This window comes from Vulpes lagopus, chromosome 1 (genome assembly GCF_018345385.1).
Source record: "Vulpes lagopus strain Blue_001 chromosome 1, ASM1834538v1, whole genome shotgun sequence".
Taxonomy (NCBI): Eukaryota; Metazoa; Chordata; class Mammalia; order Carnivora; family Canidae; genus Vulpes; species Vulpes lagopus.
Window position 1 is genome coordinate 160,715,431 of NC_054824.1, and position 20,756 is coordinate 160,736,186.

Sequence of the window (20,756 nt, forward strand, 5' to 3'; positions counted from 1 at the left end):
AACTACTAGGATAAACAAGTTTGCCAGGATCACAAGATATAAGAGCAAAATATACTCACAACAAACAATCCAAAAATGAAATTAAGAAAGCAATTCCAAAAGTATAAAAGTGCAAGCATATTTTTGAAAGGTGTATCTTCAAAAACAGAAAACGTAAAATTTTACTGTCACTATCTAGTATGGATGGTCATGTAACTCTACTCTGAAATTCCCTGGCTACTTACCTATCCAAAATAAAGTAACTTTCACTTATTTTGAAAAAATTTCTTTCCATCCTCAATACCATTAAATAAATACTTAGGAATAAATTTAACCCAAAAAGTGCAATATTTGTATGCTGAAAACTATAAAACACTGTTGAAGGAAATATTGAAATAAATGGAAATATATCCCATGCTCATATATTAGACACTAAGTATTATTATGGTGGCAGTACTCCCTAAATTGATCTACAGATTGAACACAGGAACTATCAAAATCCCAGCTAATTTTTTTTTTAACAGAAATTGACTAGCTGATCCTAAAATTATTTAAAAATGTAAAAGACCCATAATAACCAAAACAATCTTGGAAAAAAAGGAAAGGCTAGAAGACTCACACTCCCCAATTTCAAAATGCACTACAAAGCTACAGTAATCAAGACAGTGTGGTATTGGCATAAGGACTGACATCAATGAAACAGAATTAAGAGTCCAAAAATAAACATCTACTGTCAAATGATTTTTAAGAAAGGTGACGGGGAAAACGGTCTTTTCAATAAATGGTACTAGAATAAATGAATATCCATATCCAAAAAGATGGATTTGGATGCTTACCTCATCCCATATATAAAAAACTCAAAATGGATTACAGACCTAGACTTAAAACTAAGATTATAAGATCCTTAGAAAAACATAAGAGTAATAACTCTTTGGGACCTCAGATTAAGTAATGATTTCTTAGACATAATATCAAAGGCATAAGAAATAAAATAATTGATAAACTGGACTTCCATCAAAATTAAAAACTTTTACATTTTGAAAATAAATCAGTTCACTCTATTTCCAATTCAAATTTAACATTACATTGTTTCTACTTAGCGTTATTTTTATTTTTTTACATTTTTTAATTTAAATTCAATTTGCCAACATACAACACCTAGTGTCTACTTAGCTTTATTTTATAATTGTGTAGCTTTTCTCTTATGCTCCAACTTTTTTTTTTAAATTTTTTTTTTTTAATTTTATTTATGATAGTCACAGAGAGAGAGAGAGAGAGAGGCAGAGACACAGGCAGAGGGAGAAGCAGGCTCCATGCACCGGGAGCCCGACGAAAATACTAGGATTTAAAGATACTAAAAATAATCCCTTGAGTGATTATCATATGAACTTAATATAGTTTTATGTTTTCAATTTTGAAGGATTGCTTTTTCTTTTTGATCCAATTTTGTTTTGTAATTATATAAAACACTTACATAACAAACTGTAAACAGGGGCATAAGTATTAACTTTCATTCCTGTCCCCTGTACCCAGTTCCTTTCTTCCCCCAAATTAGTAACCACTTTTATTAGTTTTGGTTTATCCTCCCATTGTTTTTTGGAAAGAATGGCATAAAGAAATACACATGCTCATATTTCACCCATTCCTTCCATAAAAGATAGCATACTATAGATACGCTGTCCACATATCGCTCTCTCAACAACATATCTTAGACATCAAGATCACTTCATGGCAGTATTAGACATCTTTCTCAAACCTTTTTATAGTTACATAGCAGTAATTCACTGTACAGCAAACACCATAATTTATTCAAGCAATCCCCCTTTGAAAGGCATTTCGATTTTTTTGTCTTGCTACTACAAATACTATTGCAATAGACAGCCTTATACAAGCTTCATTTCTACTTTGCTGGTGAGTTTTGGAAATAGAATGCTAGAAGTGGGATTGCTGGTCAAAGGGTAAATCCTACATAATTTTGCTAGATATTGCTAATTTCTCCAGAGAGGTTGTACCATTTCTAACAATCTTTTAACTGTTTCCCTTTCACTCTTATCCACCTATAACTCATTCTCCCTCATATCTTAAGAAATACAGATTAGGTAGTATTACTCTCCTGCTTAAAACTTCAATGGCTTCCCACTCCATTTAGAATAAAATTCAGTCTTTTTACAGCATTGACAAAAACTTAAGATGATGTAGATCCTGCCTCCTTCTATCAGGATTAGGTTTGACTAATAACAAAATAACAATAGCTTACACAAAATGAAAAATTACTTCTCTGGGACACCTGGGTGGCTTAGTCAGTTAAGCACTAATCCTTGATTTCAGCTCAGGTCATAATCTCAGGGTTGTGAGAGCAAACCCCATGACAGGCTCCATGCTGGAGGTGCAGTCTGCTTAAGATTCTCTCTCTCTGCCCCTATATGCCTCCCTCTCAAAAAAAAAAAAAAAAAAAAAAAAAAAAAGGTAGGTTACTTTGATACATAAGTCTAGAGGAAGACCACCCAAGGGTGGCAATGAGGTTCAGCTTCAAGAAATACTCAAGGCACAAACTCCTTCCAGACCATGCTCTACCACCCCTATGACCTGACCTGCATCCCCATGACCAAAAAGAATGGCTAGTCATTACATGTGTTTCAAGCAGAAAAGATGGAAGAAGAGTAAGAAAAAGGCAAAGGGTACATGCCTACTTTTTAAGGAAGATTCCTGGAAGCTCTACATGACCCTTCCATTCAGAGGCCATGGGTCAGAACTTAGTCATAGGACTATACCTAGCTCTGAGAAAGGCCCGTAAAGGTCTTTATTCCGGACAGCCACATGCCCAGTCAAAAACTGGGAGACATAACCAATGGAGTAAGTCTCTGCTGCATAATCTCTTCAATTTCATCTAATACTACTCCACCCTTACTCACTATGCTCCAGCCACACAGACTTCCTTTATTCCTCAAATAAGCCAAGTTCTTACCGATGTCAAGGCCTGTGATCTTATTTTACCTGCCTACCATACCCTTCCATGCATCTTCATATAGCTGTCATCATTCAGGACTCAGCTCAAATGTCACTTCCTCAAAGAGACCTTCTTTGATAACTGTATAAAGTCACCCCTTTCCATAATGTATTGCCTTATTTTCTTTATTGCCTCCCTCCACTAGAATATAATTCCACATGATAAGGATCTTTGTCTTCATTGATGTCCCTGTTACTCAGTACAATTCTAAATACACTGTAAGAGCTTAATATCAGTTAAATGAATGACTGTCTGACTCCAAAGCCCTTGCTTTTTCCACTCTCTCTGCTACTCGTGGTATATGTAAAATAATACCCCATTCCAGAAGTTAAACTTTTAGAATGACAGTCTACTGGGATGCCTGGGTGGCTCAACGGTTGAGCGTCTGCCTTTGGTTCAGGTCATGATCCCAGGGTCTGAGACCAAGTCCCACATCAGGCTCCCCACAGGAAGCTTGCTTCTCCCTCTGCCTATGTCTCTGCCTCTCTCTCTGTCTCCCTCATGAATAAATAAAATCTTTAAAAAAACAAGAAAAACTTTTTTTTTAGAATGAAAGTCTATGAAAGTTATTTTCTTTTGGACAGGTTTTTAAAAACATCGTTTCTAAAGTAAAACAAAACCTCCCTATTCTCAATAAATTAAAAGAAGAAATTTAGATATAGCATCTTGGGCAAGTCTCCTAAATTGCTCAATCTCATAGTTTGCATCTATAAAATGGAAGAGTTGGTTAAAATGCATTCATTTAATCTGAAGTTATTTACCAAGCACTGTGTTAAAGCAAAATCAGGGATGTGAAAGTAAAAGATAATTTCTGCCCTCAAAAAAGGCTCACAGGTGCCTTTCAACTCCACTATTTGTATGATTCCAAATAATTGTTGGCTTGTAACATTGTGCTAGAGACAAAGCCTACAATTTCTCATTCCTGAGACATTAATTAAAGATCTGTCACCATGACACTGTTAAACACACTGCTTCATTTTAAAAGTGAATATTTAATTCAACATTGCAACAATAATTGAAAAGTATTAAAAACAGAAGCATATTAGTGGCTTTAAGAAGTGTATATTAATCTCTAGTTTCCTTTGGAGAAGATTTTGATTGCCAACTGTCTACAGTGAAATCTACGAAAATGTCTTTAGAAAACAGAAATTCTCTCAGGATCCAACTCTCAAATGCTTAAAAGGAACTGAAGGTTTTAAAGACCCGAATCAGAAATACTCAATATTAGAGATTACTTATTTGAATCCTAAAATTTTGATATAAAAACATTACATATTTTTTTAGAAACATGGTCAAGAAAATAACTCAGCATTTTCTAGAGACTGGCATCCCAGATCAGCAGGACTATTATCAAGCACTTGGATGTGATTCATTCGCTACCACCTTCTTTGTTCTTCTAGATCCTTCCTGAATTCAATCTGGGCAATCCCAAAGGCACCGAGAGGAAACAGATGCAGACATAGATGCATATTTCTCCTGCAGGCCCCCTCAGTATAGCAATTAGGCAAATAATCAGTGAGAAAAAAGTATTATAATCCATCATTTATAGTCCCCACAAGACTTTAATCAATTTGAAAAATTGCCAGTTCTGTCAAGTATGCCAAGACTCCAATAAGGTATTTATGACACAGAATCTGAAAAAAAACACACACACAAAAAAAATAAACACTTAAAATTAGAATTATAACAAAGCAGTGTGATATTTAATAAACTCTGGGCTTATTTTAAATTCCCTATCTGCAAGCTAAGATGAACCCAAACCACTGCTGCTCTCAAATAGATTTTATTTAATGAAGACTACTAACTTTAATAAATATACAACTGTTAGTCAATGGCACTTAGAAATAATTAAAGTTCTTATTTATCCTGACTTCGTGGATGGACTATCTGCATAAGGAGTAAGGGGAGAAAGGGAATCCCTGAATCCCTTGGATTTATATACAATTTGAGTATGTACGTTATCTAGAAAGAGGTTCCAGAGCTTCCTTCTTCTCAAAGGAACTTATGATTCCAAAAGTATCTTATAGAAACTAAGCAGATGGCAGAAATCTGGTTAATACACTAATTCCAAACTTTAGAGAGGCAGTACACTGTTGCAGTTAAAAACATAAGCTTTTGAGTCAAATGACTGGTTTCAAATTCAAACTCCACTTAGTAGCTATGTGATCTCAGGGAACCTACTTATCCTCTGTGCTAGTTTCCTCTTTACAACCTATATAAATAGATTGTTGTGAAAAACTAAATGAGACAGTATATACAAAAAGCTTAATAATGCCTTGCACGATTAGTGCTTAATGAATGTTAGCTATCAAAAAAAAAGTTTAAATGTTTGAATATCTGGGTGCCTCAGTTGGTTAAATATCTGCCTTAGGCTCAGGTCATGATCCAGAGTCCTAGGATCAAGCCCCATATCTGGTAGCCTGCTTCTCCCTCTTCCTCTGCTGCTCCCCCTGCTTGTGCTCTCTTGTTCTCTGTTAAATAAGTGAATAAAATCTTTTTTAAAAAAATACTTTTAAAAAATAATAAAAAATAAAAATAAATTTTAAAATGTTAGCTCTCATCATAGCATTGTGTGAAGCTAAGAGTCAGTTACCATCTCACATCATTAAGAGAGGCTTAGTGGGATGCCTGGGTGATTCAGTTCACTTGATTTTGTGTCTTGATCATGATTTTGGCTCAGGTCATGATCTCAGGGTCACGGGATCAACCCCCCATACCAAGCCCCACATCAGGCTCCACACTCAGCAGGGAGTCTGCTTGTCCCTCTCCCTTTGCTCCTCCCCCCACCTCCCCTTCACTCACTCTACCTCTAAAATAAATTAAAAAAAAAAAAAAAAAGAGGCTCTTAGATGTAGAATAGATGAGATAAAATGAATGTGTTTAAGAACCACTTTCATATTCCTAAGACACATATATAGCAGTTTTTAAATGTAGCTTACTAATAGAGCATATGAAAACAAAATTTTAAAATATACAAGGACCGGGACAGGGACACCTGGGTGGCTCAGCAGTTGAGCATCTGCCTTGGGCTCAGGGCATGATCCCTGGATCCGGGATCAAGTCCCACATCAGGCTGCTTGCATGGAGCCTGCTTCTCCCGCTGTGTGTGTGTGTGTGTGTGTGTGTGTGTGTGTGTGTGTCTCATGAATAAATAAAAATCTTTAAAAATAAAAAATAAAAATAAAATATATAAGGACTTCATAAACACTGAATTCTGAAGTGCTAAAATGGAATTTTTTTCCTTTATAATATCAAAGAAACAAAGTATAGTATAATCTTTCAAATGTTTTACTAGAAACCAAAGAAATAAGTTTAACATCATGACCCAGTACAAGCACATGTATACGCTTATTTTTATATTTTCTATTTCTTTCATTTTTTAAAAGCTGGTCTCTTCCCATAAAAATTATTTTTTTTTAAAGATTTATTTATTCATGAGAGACAGAGAGAGAGGCAGAGACACAAGCAGAGGGAGAAGTAGGCTCCTCACAGGGAGCCCGATGTGGGACTTGATCCTGGATCCTGGGATTACTCCCTGAACCAAAGGCAGATGCTCAACCACTGAGCCACCCAGTGTCCCTCAAAATTGTTTTCCAACTTACTATTGCATTATGACTTTCAGTTTGAAAACACTAATATAGCGCTTATAGAGTATGAGATTTTTGGAACCTAAGAGATAAGCGTTCAAATATTGACTCCTTCTCAATTAAGGTGTCTTAATTAAGGTTCACCTATCTTGGTCTGTATCCTTGTTTAAAAATAATGTGGAAAATGAAATAAAATAAAATAAACAATAATAAAAATAATGTGGATAGGGACCCCTGGATGGCTCAGCGGTTAAGCTCTGCTTTCAGCTCAGGCCCTGATCCTGTTGTTCATGGATCGAGTCCCACATCGGGCTCCCTGAGGGGAGCCTGCCTCTCCCTCTGCCTATGTCCCTGCCTCTGTCTCTCTGTGCCTCTCATGAATAAATAAATGAAATCTTTAAAAATAATAATGATTTTTAAAAATAAAATAAAAATAAATTTAAAAAATAAAAATGTGAATAAAAACACCTACCCACAGCATTGCTCTAAAGATTAAAATTAAGGTGAATTAAACTCCTAGCACAGTGATAAGACCAATATTCACTGAGTGTTTATTGTGGCTATACTTTAACACATTTTAAATATATTAATATATCTTATTATATTTAGGTGCCTACTCTCAGTTTGATACTTCCTCTAACAAGTACTTGATAATGAGTAAAAAAATGTTAATTCTTTCTTTCCCAGGAGCCAGAAAAAAGCCTAACATATAAAGATGATATCTTATATACTTCTGGCTATAATTTTCTAACACACAAAGTCCTCTGTTGCTCCAGTAATTATTTCAAAGTTTAACAAAACAATTTTTAAAGTTTCAAAGTTACTACAAAATAATTCCTATTATTACCAAAGTCTCTAGCACACAGCATATAGTATTATAAAGCTGTATATAGAGACTGAAGACTTTCTAGTAAATCATTTATAAAGCATATAATAGGGATCCCTGGGTGGCGCAGCAGTTTGGCGCCTGCCTTTGGCCCAGGGTGCGATCCTGGAGACCCGGGATCGAATCCCACATCAGGCTCCCGGTGCATGGAGCCTGCTTCTCCCTCCGCCTGTATCTCTGCCTCTCTCTCTCTCTGTGTGACTATCATAAATAAATAAATAAAAAATTAAAAAAAAAAAAATAAAGCATATAATAAAATATCTCTACTGTCTCAAATTAGCATTCCATTGTGCTTCCTCAACGTGGAAAATACAAATGCCATACACTTTGAAACTATGTAACAAGGAAAAATTTACATAACTAGATTTGTTCAAACTAACCTTTATTTTTCCATCAGTATGTGCTGAAGCTACAGATGTGGAAACACGGACCAACCTTGTGGCTGATAAATGAATTTTGAAATGCCTATGGAAATGTGAGTATAGGCAGTCCATGAATAGGTCAACTTCTTCCTGAGTAACTTCCCCAGGTGTTTTGTGGACACTGTCCCACAAAGCTTTTGCATCCTCTGGATGTATGGCATAAGAAATGTCCAGACTTTGAGGGCTACAGGGTACAGACCAAAGAAATTCAGTAGCTGCCATATACTGGTCCATTTTGCATGCAGTCCACATAGCAGCCATCCAGGAAAGATTAAATGCATTGATTGCTAAGGGACTGAAATAACAATCAAAAGTTTTCTGAAACCAGGTTCCTACTATGGCTGTATTCGTTTCTGCTCCATTTGCAAGGAATAAGGGGACACAGGTAAAATCTTCTGAAACAGTCTCCAGAAGACTGTCTCCAAATATACAGCAGAACCAACCAGTCCACAACACTTTATGTTCTCTGTTCTCAGACGGCAATTGAGATTTTGACAGAATCTACAAAGGAAAAAAAAAGGTTCATTAAGTTCAAAAGTACATTTACTCCTAAATTACATCTTCTCAAAATTAGTACACTGAAAAATAGAAACATATGTTGTGCTACTTGCCAAAAAAAGAAAAAAGTATAAAAGAATAATCTCCCTAATCATTTGTAGGGTTTATCAAGTTAACTGACCTTTCTCCTAATAGTCTTATTAGGACATGGTATATGGCAAGATCTTGGTGCAGCCAAAATGCAATAAGGAATGCCAATATGGTATAACCAAGTATACTATCCTGAAAAAAAGAATCTCAAAATCTCAACTTGAGGAGGTACTGTAAAAAGTCACCAAATTCAATGTGCTTGAATCCTTTGTGCTTGAATCCTTCCATGAAGGAAGAATTCAGGATTTCCTAAAGCAGCTCTATCAACTTAAAAATGTTCTTTAATATGTTAGGTCCACAGTTTCCACCTGCAGGTCCTGTTTTTTCCTTATGTGCATGTAAAACAAATCAAATCTAATTTCTCTTCTACAGGAAAAGGTCTTCAAATATTTGATTATCCCTATCATATGTAATGCTTCAGGTTCAAAATCTCCGGTTTCTTCAACCATTCCTCCTATGACATATACAATATATCACTCTGAAAGCCTACTGCCTGGGAGTCATTCATAAGTGAATATAATTACTTCAAAAAGATGATTAAAGGACTATGACCATCTTTAACCTAGATTATACTACTCTTAATATAATCTTAGATTGCAGTAGTTTTCTAATTTTTAGTTGACAGCTTTACATAAATTATCCCTATTCATCTTTGCTGTTAATAGGTAAATCTTGAGGCACCTGGGTGGCTCAGTCAATTAAGCAGCCAACTCTTAATTTTGCCTCAGGTCGTGATCTCAGGGTCCAGAGAATGAGCCCCACATCAGGCTCTGTGCTCAGTGGGCAGTCTGCTTGATATTCTCTCCTTCTCCCTCTGCCCCTCCCCTTGCTTGTATGCTCTTTAAAATAAATAAATAAATAAATAAATAAATCTTTAAAAAAAGAAAAAAGGTAAATCTCCCCCTAATATACAGAAATGGTATGTTTATTCCTATTTTAATCTCTTTCAATTTGACCCATTGCGCCAATCCATTCAGATTTTTTAAAATCTTGATTATGTCCTCCAGCAGACTGACTCTCTTAAACTTCAAATCTATAAACCATATGACAAACACACCTTCCAGATATTCACAGAAGTTTTAAAGTTTCACCAGTGAAGTTCACATCCCACTATCGTACCCCTTTAGAGATAATTATTTAAATTGTTGGTTTTAGCATATTTCTCCTTCTTGTTCAAGAGATTTTTTAAGAGACACAAAAGCCTTAAAGCTATCACACTTTAATAACCTAAAGGTCCTATAATTCTGTGAAGAAATGAGATTTAATTTGGAAACTATTAGGACACTCTACTAAGAATTCAAGAGGTCATTTCTATTCCTCAAAAGAATATCTGCCTGTCGACATGCAAATCACATTACTTCTCTGGGCATCAACTCCTTCATCTGACAAAGACTGCTAATTGTCTATCCAGTACCTGTTTTTCCTTGCACAATAAAACTGTCCTTTTAATGAGGTGGCATAGTACCCACTGAAAAAGAAAAAAAAAAGCTTCTATCTATTAAACCTGAAGATAGACATTTAATTCACAGTTATTTAGGCTTTCTGTTTTATGCAGCTAAACCTAATCCTACGAATCTTGAAGATCCTTGTCAATACTATGATCTATACCGGGGGATAGCAAATTTTTTCTGTGAAGGTAAGATAGTAAATATTTTAGGCTTTGCAAGCCCTATGATCTCTGTAGCAAATTTCCTGTTGTAACACAAAAGCAGCTATAGACAATATGTAAACAAATGAAAGCAGTACTATTCCAATAAAATCTTATTTAGAAAAACAGCAACAAAAACAAAAACAGATTTGGCCTACAGGACAGTTTGCTGACCCCTGATGTATACAAATAAACAAAATTAGGCCTTTTTGACTGTTTCAGATTTAATTTATGACTAAGACAAGTTTACTCAGAAGAAACAGAAGTACCAGGCATAAATCCAGTTTCTTAATAAATCCAAAGATAGTCATATTACTTTTAAATATTACACATAGAAAGGAATGTTGCAAATTCTAAGAGTAACTTGGCATGATATATCACATTATATGACAATAGGTTATACACATAAATATATATATATATATCTTTTTTTGCTAAAATCCACCTCTAAGAATTTAAATTTAGTCCATAGAATTATACAGATATACTTACAAAAATGCAGCATTCTTAATGACATGAAGAGTTATCTACAACATTATTTTTTTAAAAAGGCCATATGCAAAACTATGCACAATACAATCCCAGTTTTAGTAGATCCAGATAACCAGACAGATATATCTACGTTCATGAGAGATATTGATCTGTAGATTTAATAATCATTGTCTAGTTTTTTTTTTGTGGTTTTTTGTTTTTTGTTTTTAAAGATCTTATTTATTTATTCATGAGAGACAGAGAGGCAGAGACACAGGCAGAGGGAGAAGCAGGTTCCATGCAGGGAGCCTGATGTGGGACTCCATCCCGGGACTTCAGGATCACGCCCTGGGCTGAAGGCAGGCACCAAACCAATGAGCCACCCAGGGATCCCCCTTTTTGTCTAGTTTTGGTATTGGGTAATGCTGGCCTCACAGAATTAAGTTAGGAAGTGTTCCCTCTGGCTCCAGACTCTGAAGAGACTGGTGAGAATTGAAACAATTTCTTCCTTAAATGTTTGGCAGAATTCACCAGTGAACCTCTCTAGGCCTGGTGCTTTCTATTTTGGAAAGTATTGACTCAATTTCTTTAATAAATTGAAGCTTCCTCAGGTTGTCTATTGCCAAACATATATATACCAAAATGTTAAACTGTTTCCTTTGTATTCAATTTTCTTTGTATTTCCAAAGTTTTCTAAAATAAACATGACTATAATGTAATTGGAAAAAAACTTTTTAAGTTGGCCATATCTAATTACTATAATTTGGTCAAACAAGACATATAACAGATTATAAATCACAAGCACAAAAATTTTTTTAAATGGTAAGAAAATACCACAATTTCTAAACCAAGACAGTGCAGATTCTTTTCCCCTGTAACATACCTGGACAAGAAATGCTTCAGGGTCTCTTTGTGTTCCTTTCATTCCTAGGAGAGTGGAGAAAGTCACTTTGATGTTGAAGTCTTCTCCCACTTCCACAGCAAGCCCTTTTTGCTTTTCAGCAGCAATAAATGCACTCAGAAGACTAGCATACTCTTTGAGATTAGTATAGGAGAATTTATATAGGGGAGTTAAACTATATAAAGTCCATTGTTTATGCAGAAGGAATGCAACTTTTTGAGGATCATTATCTTCCTACAGAAAAAAGACAAAAAAAAAGTTTAAATTCTCACTTACTAATATTTCCTAATTCTTAATCACAGTATTTTAAATATTTAATACAAATCTACTATTAGGTCAACTAATATTCGACAAAGCAGGAAAGACTATCCACTGGAAAAAGGACAGTCTCTTCAATAAATGGTGCTGGGAAAATTGGACAGCCATGTGCAGAAGAATGAAACTACACCATTCTCTTATACCATACACAAAGATAAACTCGAAATGGATGAAAGATCTAAATGTGAGACAAGAATCCACCAAAATCCTAGAGGAGAACACAGGCAACACCCTTTTTGAACTTGGCCACGGCAATTTCTTGCAAGATACATCTATGAAGGCAAGGGAAACAAAAGCAAAAATGAACTATTGGGACTTCGTCAAGATAAAAAGCTTCTGCACAGCAAAAGAAACAGTCAACAAAACTAAAAGATAACCTACAGAATGGGAGAAAATATTTGCAAATGGCATATCAGATAAAGGGCTAGTATCCAAGATCTATAAAGAACTTATTAAACTCAACAGCAAAGAAACAAACAATCCAATCATGAAATGGGCAAAAGACACGAACAGAAATTTCACCAAAGAAGACATAGACATGGGCAACAAGCACATGAAAAAATGTTCCGCATCACTTGCCATCACAGAAATACAAATCAAAACCACAATGAGATACCACCTCACACCAGTGAGAATGGTGAAAATTAACAAGACGGAAAACAACAAATGTTGGAGAGGATGTAGAGAAAGGGGAACCCTCTTACCCTATGACCCAGCAATTGCACTACTGGGGATTTACCTCAAAGATAAAGATGCAGTGAAAAGCCGAGAAACCTGCACCCCAATGTTTATAGCAGCAATGTCCACAATAACGAAACTGTGGAAGGAGCCTCAGTGTCCATCAAAAGATGAATGGATAAAGAAGATGTGGTCTATGTATACAATGGAATACTACTCAGCTATTAGAAACAACGAATACCCATCATTTGCTTCGACATGGATGGAACTAGAGGGTATTATGCTGAGTGAAGTAACTCAATTAGAGAAGGACAAACATTATATGGTTTCACTCATATGGGGAATATAAAAAATAGTGAAAGGGATTATAGGGGAAAGGAGAGAAAACGAGTGGGAAAAATCAGAGAGGGTGACAGAACATGAGAGACTCCTAACTCTGGGAAGTGAACAAGGAGTAGTGGAAGGGGAGGTGGGCAGGAGGTTGGGGTGACTGGGTGACAGGCACTGACAAGGGCATTTGACGGGATGAGCACTGGGTGATATACTATATGTTGGCAAATTGAACTCCAATAAAAAAAAATACAAAAAACAAATCTACTACTAGATACCTGATCTTTACACTGCAGCCAAAGTAGCCTGTAGGGCCCTGAAGATCCCTGAACAAGCCTTTTCATTTGCAGTACCTTCACCTCAGAATACTCTTCCCACATGAAGAACATGGAATGTTCCTTTCCTTCATTCACATCTGTCCAAATGTCACTCAAGCAAGCCACCCTAATTTTGTCTCACTCCAATTTTGTCACTTTATATTTCCTTAACATGCTTTTTTTACCCCTCACAGCATTTATTACTATATGACATATTTCTGATTTTTACTGTCTGTCTTCCTTGCTAGAGTAGGATTGTGATGAGAACAGGGATTTTGTCTATTTTATTAAGTACTATATCTCTAACATCTAGAACACTGTCATCTAGAACAGCTGTTCAATAAATACTTATTGGATGAACATTTATATTTTACTTTTAGAAATTGAAAATTATAGATTTTGAAAATAGTAACTATTCCTGGAACATCTAATTTGATTAGTTTTAATTATGTAATTTTCTTAAATGTTTGGCAGTAAATACACTCTATAATACAATGTCAATATCAAGAGATTAAATAAAAAGATACTTGGAGGATGCCTGGGAGGCTCAGTGGTTGAGTGTCTGCCTTTGGCTCAGGGCATGATTCCGGGGTCTGGGAATCAAGTCCCGCATCAGGCTCCCTGCAAGGACCCTGCTTCTCCCTCTGCCTGTCTTCCTCTCTCTCCTTGTGACTGTCATGAATAAATAAAATCTTAAAAAAAAAAAAAAAAAAGATACTTGGGATCTTTCTTCCTATGCCCTATTAGAACCACAAGCACCATACAAAAAAAAAAAAAAAAAAAAAAAAGCCACTTCCTCTATATTGGCCCCATGGCATTATTGAAGAGCTTCACATACACCCCTGTACAGGTTCCTACTTTTATCCTGAATTGAATTTTTCTTTTTTTTTTTTTTTTTTTTCTGAATTGAATTTTTCTATAAAATCCATACTTTACGACATAGTCTTACAGCTCCAACTATCTTTTGGAACTTTCATTACAGTTGTCTATTTGATAAATATTTGTTCTGACTAGAGTGTTCATGGCAACTTTTACAAAACTGGTATAAAAAGTTAAAAACTTTTTTCATTATGATCAAAGGATACAAGAAAATTGTATCATAGAGATAAGGAAATAGACATTCTATTCTTTAATTTACATATAAGTTCTGTTTTATAGTTAGGAACTATCACTTTCATTACCAGCACTAGTAATCTAAGAAACTTTTCAGAAAGAAACAAAAATTTTTCCATATCTCAAAAGATACAAGGCACAAAATATTGACAAGAAAACAAGATGACAGGGAAGTATGGATGACTGATCAGCCAGTCTCCTTGCTATGTTTCTAAAACCACACATCAAGGATGCCTGGGTGGCTCAACGGTTGAGCAACTTTGGAATCAGAGCATGATCCCAGGTCCGGGGATTGAGTTCTGCATCAGACTTCCTGCAGGGAGCCTTCTCTCTCTGCCTGTGTCTCTGCCTCTCTTTCTCTCTCTCGTGAATAAATAAAATTTTAAAATAAATAAATAAATATTAAAAAAATAAAACCACACGTCAAACTTGCATGACTAGGGTTTTATTTCAAGTTCTGGTAAAATCACAAATAACTAATATGATAAACTTTCAGAGTTGTTTATGAATAATCAAAACAGAGACTATTGCCAGCAGACAAATCTGAGACAATATAAACACCAAAATAATTTAGTAATGATTCAGAAAAATTTGAAAAACAAAAATTCATTAAATCTGATAGATGGATGGATAGATAGATAGATAAATAAATAAATAAATAAACAAATAAATAAATAAAATTGTGGAGAAATAAGAAGGGTTTACAATAGAATCCCAAAGGCTGGCTGGTAAATATGAAACAAATGGAGTTTGAAAATCATTATACTGTGAATATCATGATAAAGATAGAATCAGGCAAAAATTATCCATGGATAGTAAGTATTAGGGGAAATTCTGATGAGGAACAGAATATTTACATTATCCTAAAGTGTATCCCAGACTGCTTATCAGATGCAGAGATGAATAAAACAGTAATCTCTGGGAAACATCTTGACAGGATAATCAAAAAATAATACTACCTATGTACTACCAGATGTTATTCCCCAAGAACAACACAATAGCCTCTATGCTATATTCCATCCAATACATAACATCAATCTAACCATGAGGAAATATCAGACAAACACAAAATGAAAAATATTCTATTTAAAAAGGAAAAGGGGGGATCCCTGGGTGGCGCAGCGGTTTAGTGCCTGCCTTTGTCCCAGGGCGCGATCCTGGAGACCCGGGATCGAGTCCCACGTCGGGCTCCCGGGGCATGGAGCCTGCTTCTCTTCTGCCTGTGTCTCTGCCTCTCTCTCTCTCTCTGTGACTATCATAAATAAATAAAAAAATAAATAAATTAAATAAATAAATAAATAAATAAATAAATAAATAATAAAAAGGAAAAGGGGGCAGCCCTGGTGGCTCAGCAGTTTAGCACCGCCTTCAGCCCAGGGTGTGATCCTGGAGACCCAGGATCAAGTCCCACATCAGGCTCCCTGCATGGAGCCTGCTTCTCCCTCTGCCTGTGTCTCTGCCTCTCTCTGTGTGTCTCTCATGAATAAATAAATAAAATCTTTAAAAAAATAAAAATAAAAAATAAAAAGGGAAAGGAGGAAACTACATTCTTCAAAACATCAATGTCATAAAAGACAAAAAAATACCGTGGAAATGCTCCAGATTAATGGAAGTTAAAGGACATAAGAGGGGCGGTATTGATAGTGTGAATAATTGCTTGTTTTTGCTATTTCTCATTTATTTTATTACCTGAGAGATTAAGAAGATACTAAAAATACTATTAAAAAGTAACAAAAATCAAAATGTTTTGCCCTCAGATATTCTCAATTATTGAGAATGAACATAAAAGGCATACCTGTAATTGTGAACACTGAGGAATTTTCCTTCGAGGTGGAGTTGGGACAAACGAAGTCTGCTTCCTGACTGATTCTAATCGTTTCTGCAAAGGGGTGGCACCTATAAAGTAATCTTTAAGCCTTGAGGATGCAATGTGCTGAGGAGTTGACTCATAAGAATCCATGGTCTACATAAAAAGAAATAAAACTAAAAGTTAACTAAAAAGTTAATTCATGCTCACAGTTTCACTGGTTCTTGTCCTTACTATAAAGGAATTTGGTAATCCATTCTTCAGCAATGACACTTTATTACTAGTCACCCTGGGCAAAAAACTTTACAGTGATGAGAAAAATTCTACTTTTCTGCTATTTAAGATCTTTCATAATTCAGCTTGCCCTTACCCTACTTGTCCTAGATAAGTAGCTCTCCTTGATCATCTAGTCTGTATCACTCTTTTTGGCCCATATTCTTGTCTTTGTGTTTTTGCCTATCAATCATGTTCCTTATCTGAAGTATCCTTTTCCCATCCCACCTCCTTTAGGACCATGCTTGAATCTGATCTCTTTTCAAGTAGTAGGGTTTTGTTAATCTTTTTTCCCCAGAATACCTATTTTATACACTTCTGTCTGTATCAGTAGCTCATTCCTAGAAGCAATGTGTATGGGGGGCATGGCTGTATGTGTATAGAATGAGATCTCTTCCCCAGACTAAAACACTTTGACTGAAACCATGCTTTATATATCTCTTGTATAATTACCCTAATATAATGCTGAGTGTTCTTTGTTAGCAAGTATTGGGGTGGGTTTGGGGTTTGTTTTTTGGGGTTTTTTGGTAGTTTTAAGTTCTTTAAATTCCAGTTAGTTAACATACAATGTAACATTAGTTTCATGAGTAGAATTCGGTGGTTCATTACTTACATATAACACTCAGTGCTCATCACAAGTGCCCTCCTTAATACCCATCACGCGTTTAATCCATCCTCCCTCTGCCTACCTCCCCTAACAAGTATCAGTTTAATTGAACAGAAGAATTTCATAGAACTCTGAAATTATAACTTTCATTGAAAGGAATTACGATTTAAAAGTTACAATAATTGGGCAGCCCGGGTGGCTCAGCGGTTTACTGCCGCCTTCGGCCCAGGGTGTGATCCTGGAGACCCAGGATCAAGTCCCGCGTCGGGCTCCCTGCATGGAGCCTGCTTCTCCCTCTGCCTGTGTCTCTGCCCCTCTGTGTCTCTCCTGAATAAATAAAACCTTAAAAAAATAAAAATAAAAATAAAAGTTACAATAATTACTCCCAAGTACTGGCACAATTACCCTTTGAAAAAAGTTTTTCAAATGAAACTTGCAGGGGTGCCTGGGTGGCTCAGTCGGGGTTGAGCATCTGTCTTCCGAGCAGCCCGGGTGGCTCAGCGGTTTAGCACCACTTTGGGCCCAGGGCCTGATCCTGGAGACCCGGCATCGAGTCCCATGTCAGGCTCCCTGCATGGAACCTGTTTCTCCCTCTGCCTCTCTTTCTCTCTCTCGAATAAATAAATGAAATCTTAAAAAAAAGAAAGGCATCTGTCTTCCCTAACTCTGGAAAATGAACAAAGAGTTGCAGACGGGGAGGTGGCCTGGGGGTTGGGGTAACTGGGTGACGACAGGCACTGAGGAGGGCACTTGATGGGATGAGCACTGGGTGTTATACTATACATATGTTGGCAAATCGAACTTCAATAAAAACAAATGAAAAAAAAAAAGCATCTGTCTTCCATTCAGGTCATGATACTAGAGTCCAAGATTGCCCTGCATGGACTCTCCTGCTCAGCAGAGTCTGCTTCTCCCTCTTCCTATGCTTCTCCCCTACCCTACTTGTGTTTGCACACACTCTCTCCAAGAAATAAATATAATCTTTAAAAAAAATGAAACCTTGTATTTAATACAGTATTTAAATTTCATTATGTCGAAGTAGGACACCACCTGTATCTTGCACAAAACTTCATAAATATGTATCGCAATGCTCACATAATGCCCAAGCAAGATCATACACCACCAACTTAAGTAGCAGCTACTTTAAAGCATTTTACCTTTAAATGTATACTGAATTACCTCTTTAAAAGGAGGTTTTAGGGCCCCTGGGTAGCTCAGTCAAAGAGTCTGACTCTTGATTTCAGCTCAGGTCATGATCTCAGAGTCATAAAATCGAGCCCTAGGTTGGGCTCCATGGGCTGGGCATGGAGCCTGCTTGAGATTCTCTCTCTTTCCCCTAAACCCACCCCTTCACTGGCGCTCGGTCTTAAAAAAATAAAGAGAGGGGAGAATTTTAATGAGTCCCATCTACACAGAATGTTTCTTTCAAATTTTAATTTGGATTAATTGCTGACATTTATTAAGTATTCACAGGTGCCAGATTCTTATCCAAGCCCCTACAAATATTGTCTCCTTTAATACTCAAACCCCATGAGGTCGTTTGTTATATCCCCAGTTAGACAAAAAGACAAAGAAGTAATTTGCCAAAGTCATACTTTACTGAACCCAGATAAGATAATGCCAGAGTAGGTGCTCTTAACTCCTTTTTTCACATTGCCTTTCAATAGGGATCAATTTCAAGGCAAAAATATGCCCTGCTGAATTTGACTCCTTAAAAGAGAAATGCTACAAATTCCAAAAAAGATTTAAAAATCTATCTAGGTGAGAAAAAGGCTATTAGCACTGAGACCGTTGGTTTTGGGAAAATCTTTCCCCTAAGTATTCAATTATGGTAATGTGAAATATCCCAATCCATGCATGAAAGATTAGAAAGTGACTTACATCTATTTTACTCTTACTCCACACTCAAAAATGTGCGATTTTGTCCTACCCAATAATTATGAGGTTAAAAATATGTCTTGACTCATTATTTTAATATCCCAGTCTTAACCCCCTTTCTCAGTCCATAACTAGTGGTCCATAGACGCCACTTCTGTCCTGTCATTACTTTGCTGGAGATCCCTTAACAATCCCCACACATCTGGGGATCCCTGGGTGGCTCAGTGGTTTGGTGCCTGCCCTTGGCCCAGGGCGTGATCCTGGTGTCCTGGGATCCAGTCCTGCATCGGGCTCCCGGGGCATGGAGCCTGCTTCCCCGCTGCCCGTGTCTCTTCCTCTCTGTGTATTCATGAATAAATAAATAAAATCTTAAAAAAAAAATTCCCATACATCTTTTAGATGAAGTCAGAACTGCTCTGAGTTTCATAGCACATTATCTGATCTCATTATTTGAGATCATCCAGGTTCATTTTCTACTTCAAGAGTTCTTAGCCCAAGATCTATACACATCTGACCTTTCCAAAATCCAACAACCCTCTAAGGCTGTATCCAAAATGTCATATGCATGTGTACTTGGTGGTGGAGGGGTATGAAGCAAGGCCCAGTATTTCTGAATTTTTGAAAAGGTTAAGAACCACTGCCCTACACCCAAATAGATGCTCCCTACCCTGGACTGGTCATCACCCTACTACTGCCCTTCGTGCCTACCAGGTTGGCTTCTGTGCCCTGACTTTTTAATTCAGCCTACAGCCAACCAAGAATGCTCTCCTCCCTGAACTAAATAAAACAATTCATCCCGCGGGCTTCACGTCCTCAGAGGCTGGCCGGTATCCAGAGAGCACCACCAGCTCCTCTCGCACTTGTAGTTCATACCACATAGTTACAAGTTAGTTGTTTTTCTTGTGGTGGATCCATGAAGGAAGGGACCCTGACCTAACTCACTTTTCTACATTGTCACCGATAATGGTGTCATCCCACCGCCAATGGCTGGCCCAGTGCCAAGCACGCAGTGTGCAGCCACCTAAACACCCAAGTGCTGCAAAGATGACGAGCACACAACAGGGCACAACATAAAGTTTACCGCCAGTCCTGGACAAATACAAAGCGTCTTACCAATAAAAAGCCGTGATGACGCTGTCGCCCATGCCGGCTTCACGAATCATTCTTCGTCTGGTTCCTAAATTTGAGGTTGACACTAAAATCCCCTTAAGTTTAAAAAAAAAAAAAAAGCCGCCAAAACGGCAGCTAAGGGAGAGTTCGGAGGAACCGCTGGCTCTCCCAAATTCCCTCTCGCTCCACAAGAAGTGGGTTCACCAGGAACACAAACCGCGCAGGTAGGAGACCTCGGCGTCTTCCGACGTCCCGCAACTTCACCCGGGGAGGGGCCTTTCCGCGACCAACCGCCCGCTCTGCGACCCTCGCTTCTGTGGAGTCGTCTTCTGCCTAAGGAGGGGAGGAGCAAGGGGCAGGGGGTCACAACTCGCCCCTCTCCACCGGAGCCCTTCGGAGGGCCAGCTCTGACACCCCGCCTGTGAGAACCGCCACCGAGCCTCCTCAGCCGCCGCCTCAATTTAAAATCGTTTCCCGTCTTGCTCTGCGGCCCAACGCCGGAAGCCTCCCAGGTACCGTTCACGCGTTAGTGAAGCGACTACGGTCGCCATTTTAATTGAGGTCAAGCGACCTAACCGTTATCGTCAACGTGGTTAATCGCACGGTGTCCGTCTTCTGCGGGTTTTTCTACCAGCGCGAAGCGGTCCTTCATACTTCCGCCCATAGTAAGCATGGTGGCGGCAGCCCTGCTCTGATTGGCTGAATGCCTTTACCCTAAATTGGGCGCTCGCCGGGGCCGCCTGAGAAGCGCTTGGTTCTTAGCGACGATCTGGGCG

General features: G+C 37.4%; 2 protein-coding genes across 3 annotated transcripts in view; one reads left to right on the forward strand and one right to left on the reverse strand.

Moving 5' to 3' along the window:
• Window positions 1-3,643: 3,643 nt before the first annotated feature.
• Window positions 3,644-20,754, reverse strand: CENPL (centromere protein L). Of its 2 annotated transcripts, XM_041724653.1 has the most exons (6): window positions 20,694-20,754; window positions 19,984-20,313; window positions 16,101-16,268; window positions 11,532-11,783; window positions 7,840-8,382; window positions 3,644-4,620 (listed from the first exon to the last, which is right to left on the reverse strand). In XM_041724653.1, the coding sequence occupies exons 3-6, from the start codon at window positions 16,263-16,265 to the stop codon at window positions 4,549-4,551; spliced, it is 1,032 nt and encodes a 343-aa protein (XP_041580587.1). In that variant the 5' UTR covers window positions 16,266-16,268; window positions 19,984-20,313; window positions 20,694-20,754; the 3' UTR covers window positions 3,644-4,548. The 2 variants fall into 2 exon arrangements, with proteins under 2 accessions (XP_041580587.1, XP_041580595.1); XM_041724661.1 differs by lacking the exons at window positions 7,840-8,382; window positions 20,694-20,754 and having other exon boundaries at window positions 19,984-20,429.
• The window catches only part of DARS2 (aspartyl-tRNA synthetase 2, mitochondrial), a 28,772-nt gene continuing 28,546 nt past the window's right edge, over window positions 20,531-20,756 (forward strand). The window contains exon 1 of the mRNA XM_041724612.1: window positions 20,531-20,645. The gene's annotated coding sequence lies outside the window, so the exon portion shown is untranslated. The remainder of the gene's footprint in view (window positions 20,646-20,756) is intronic.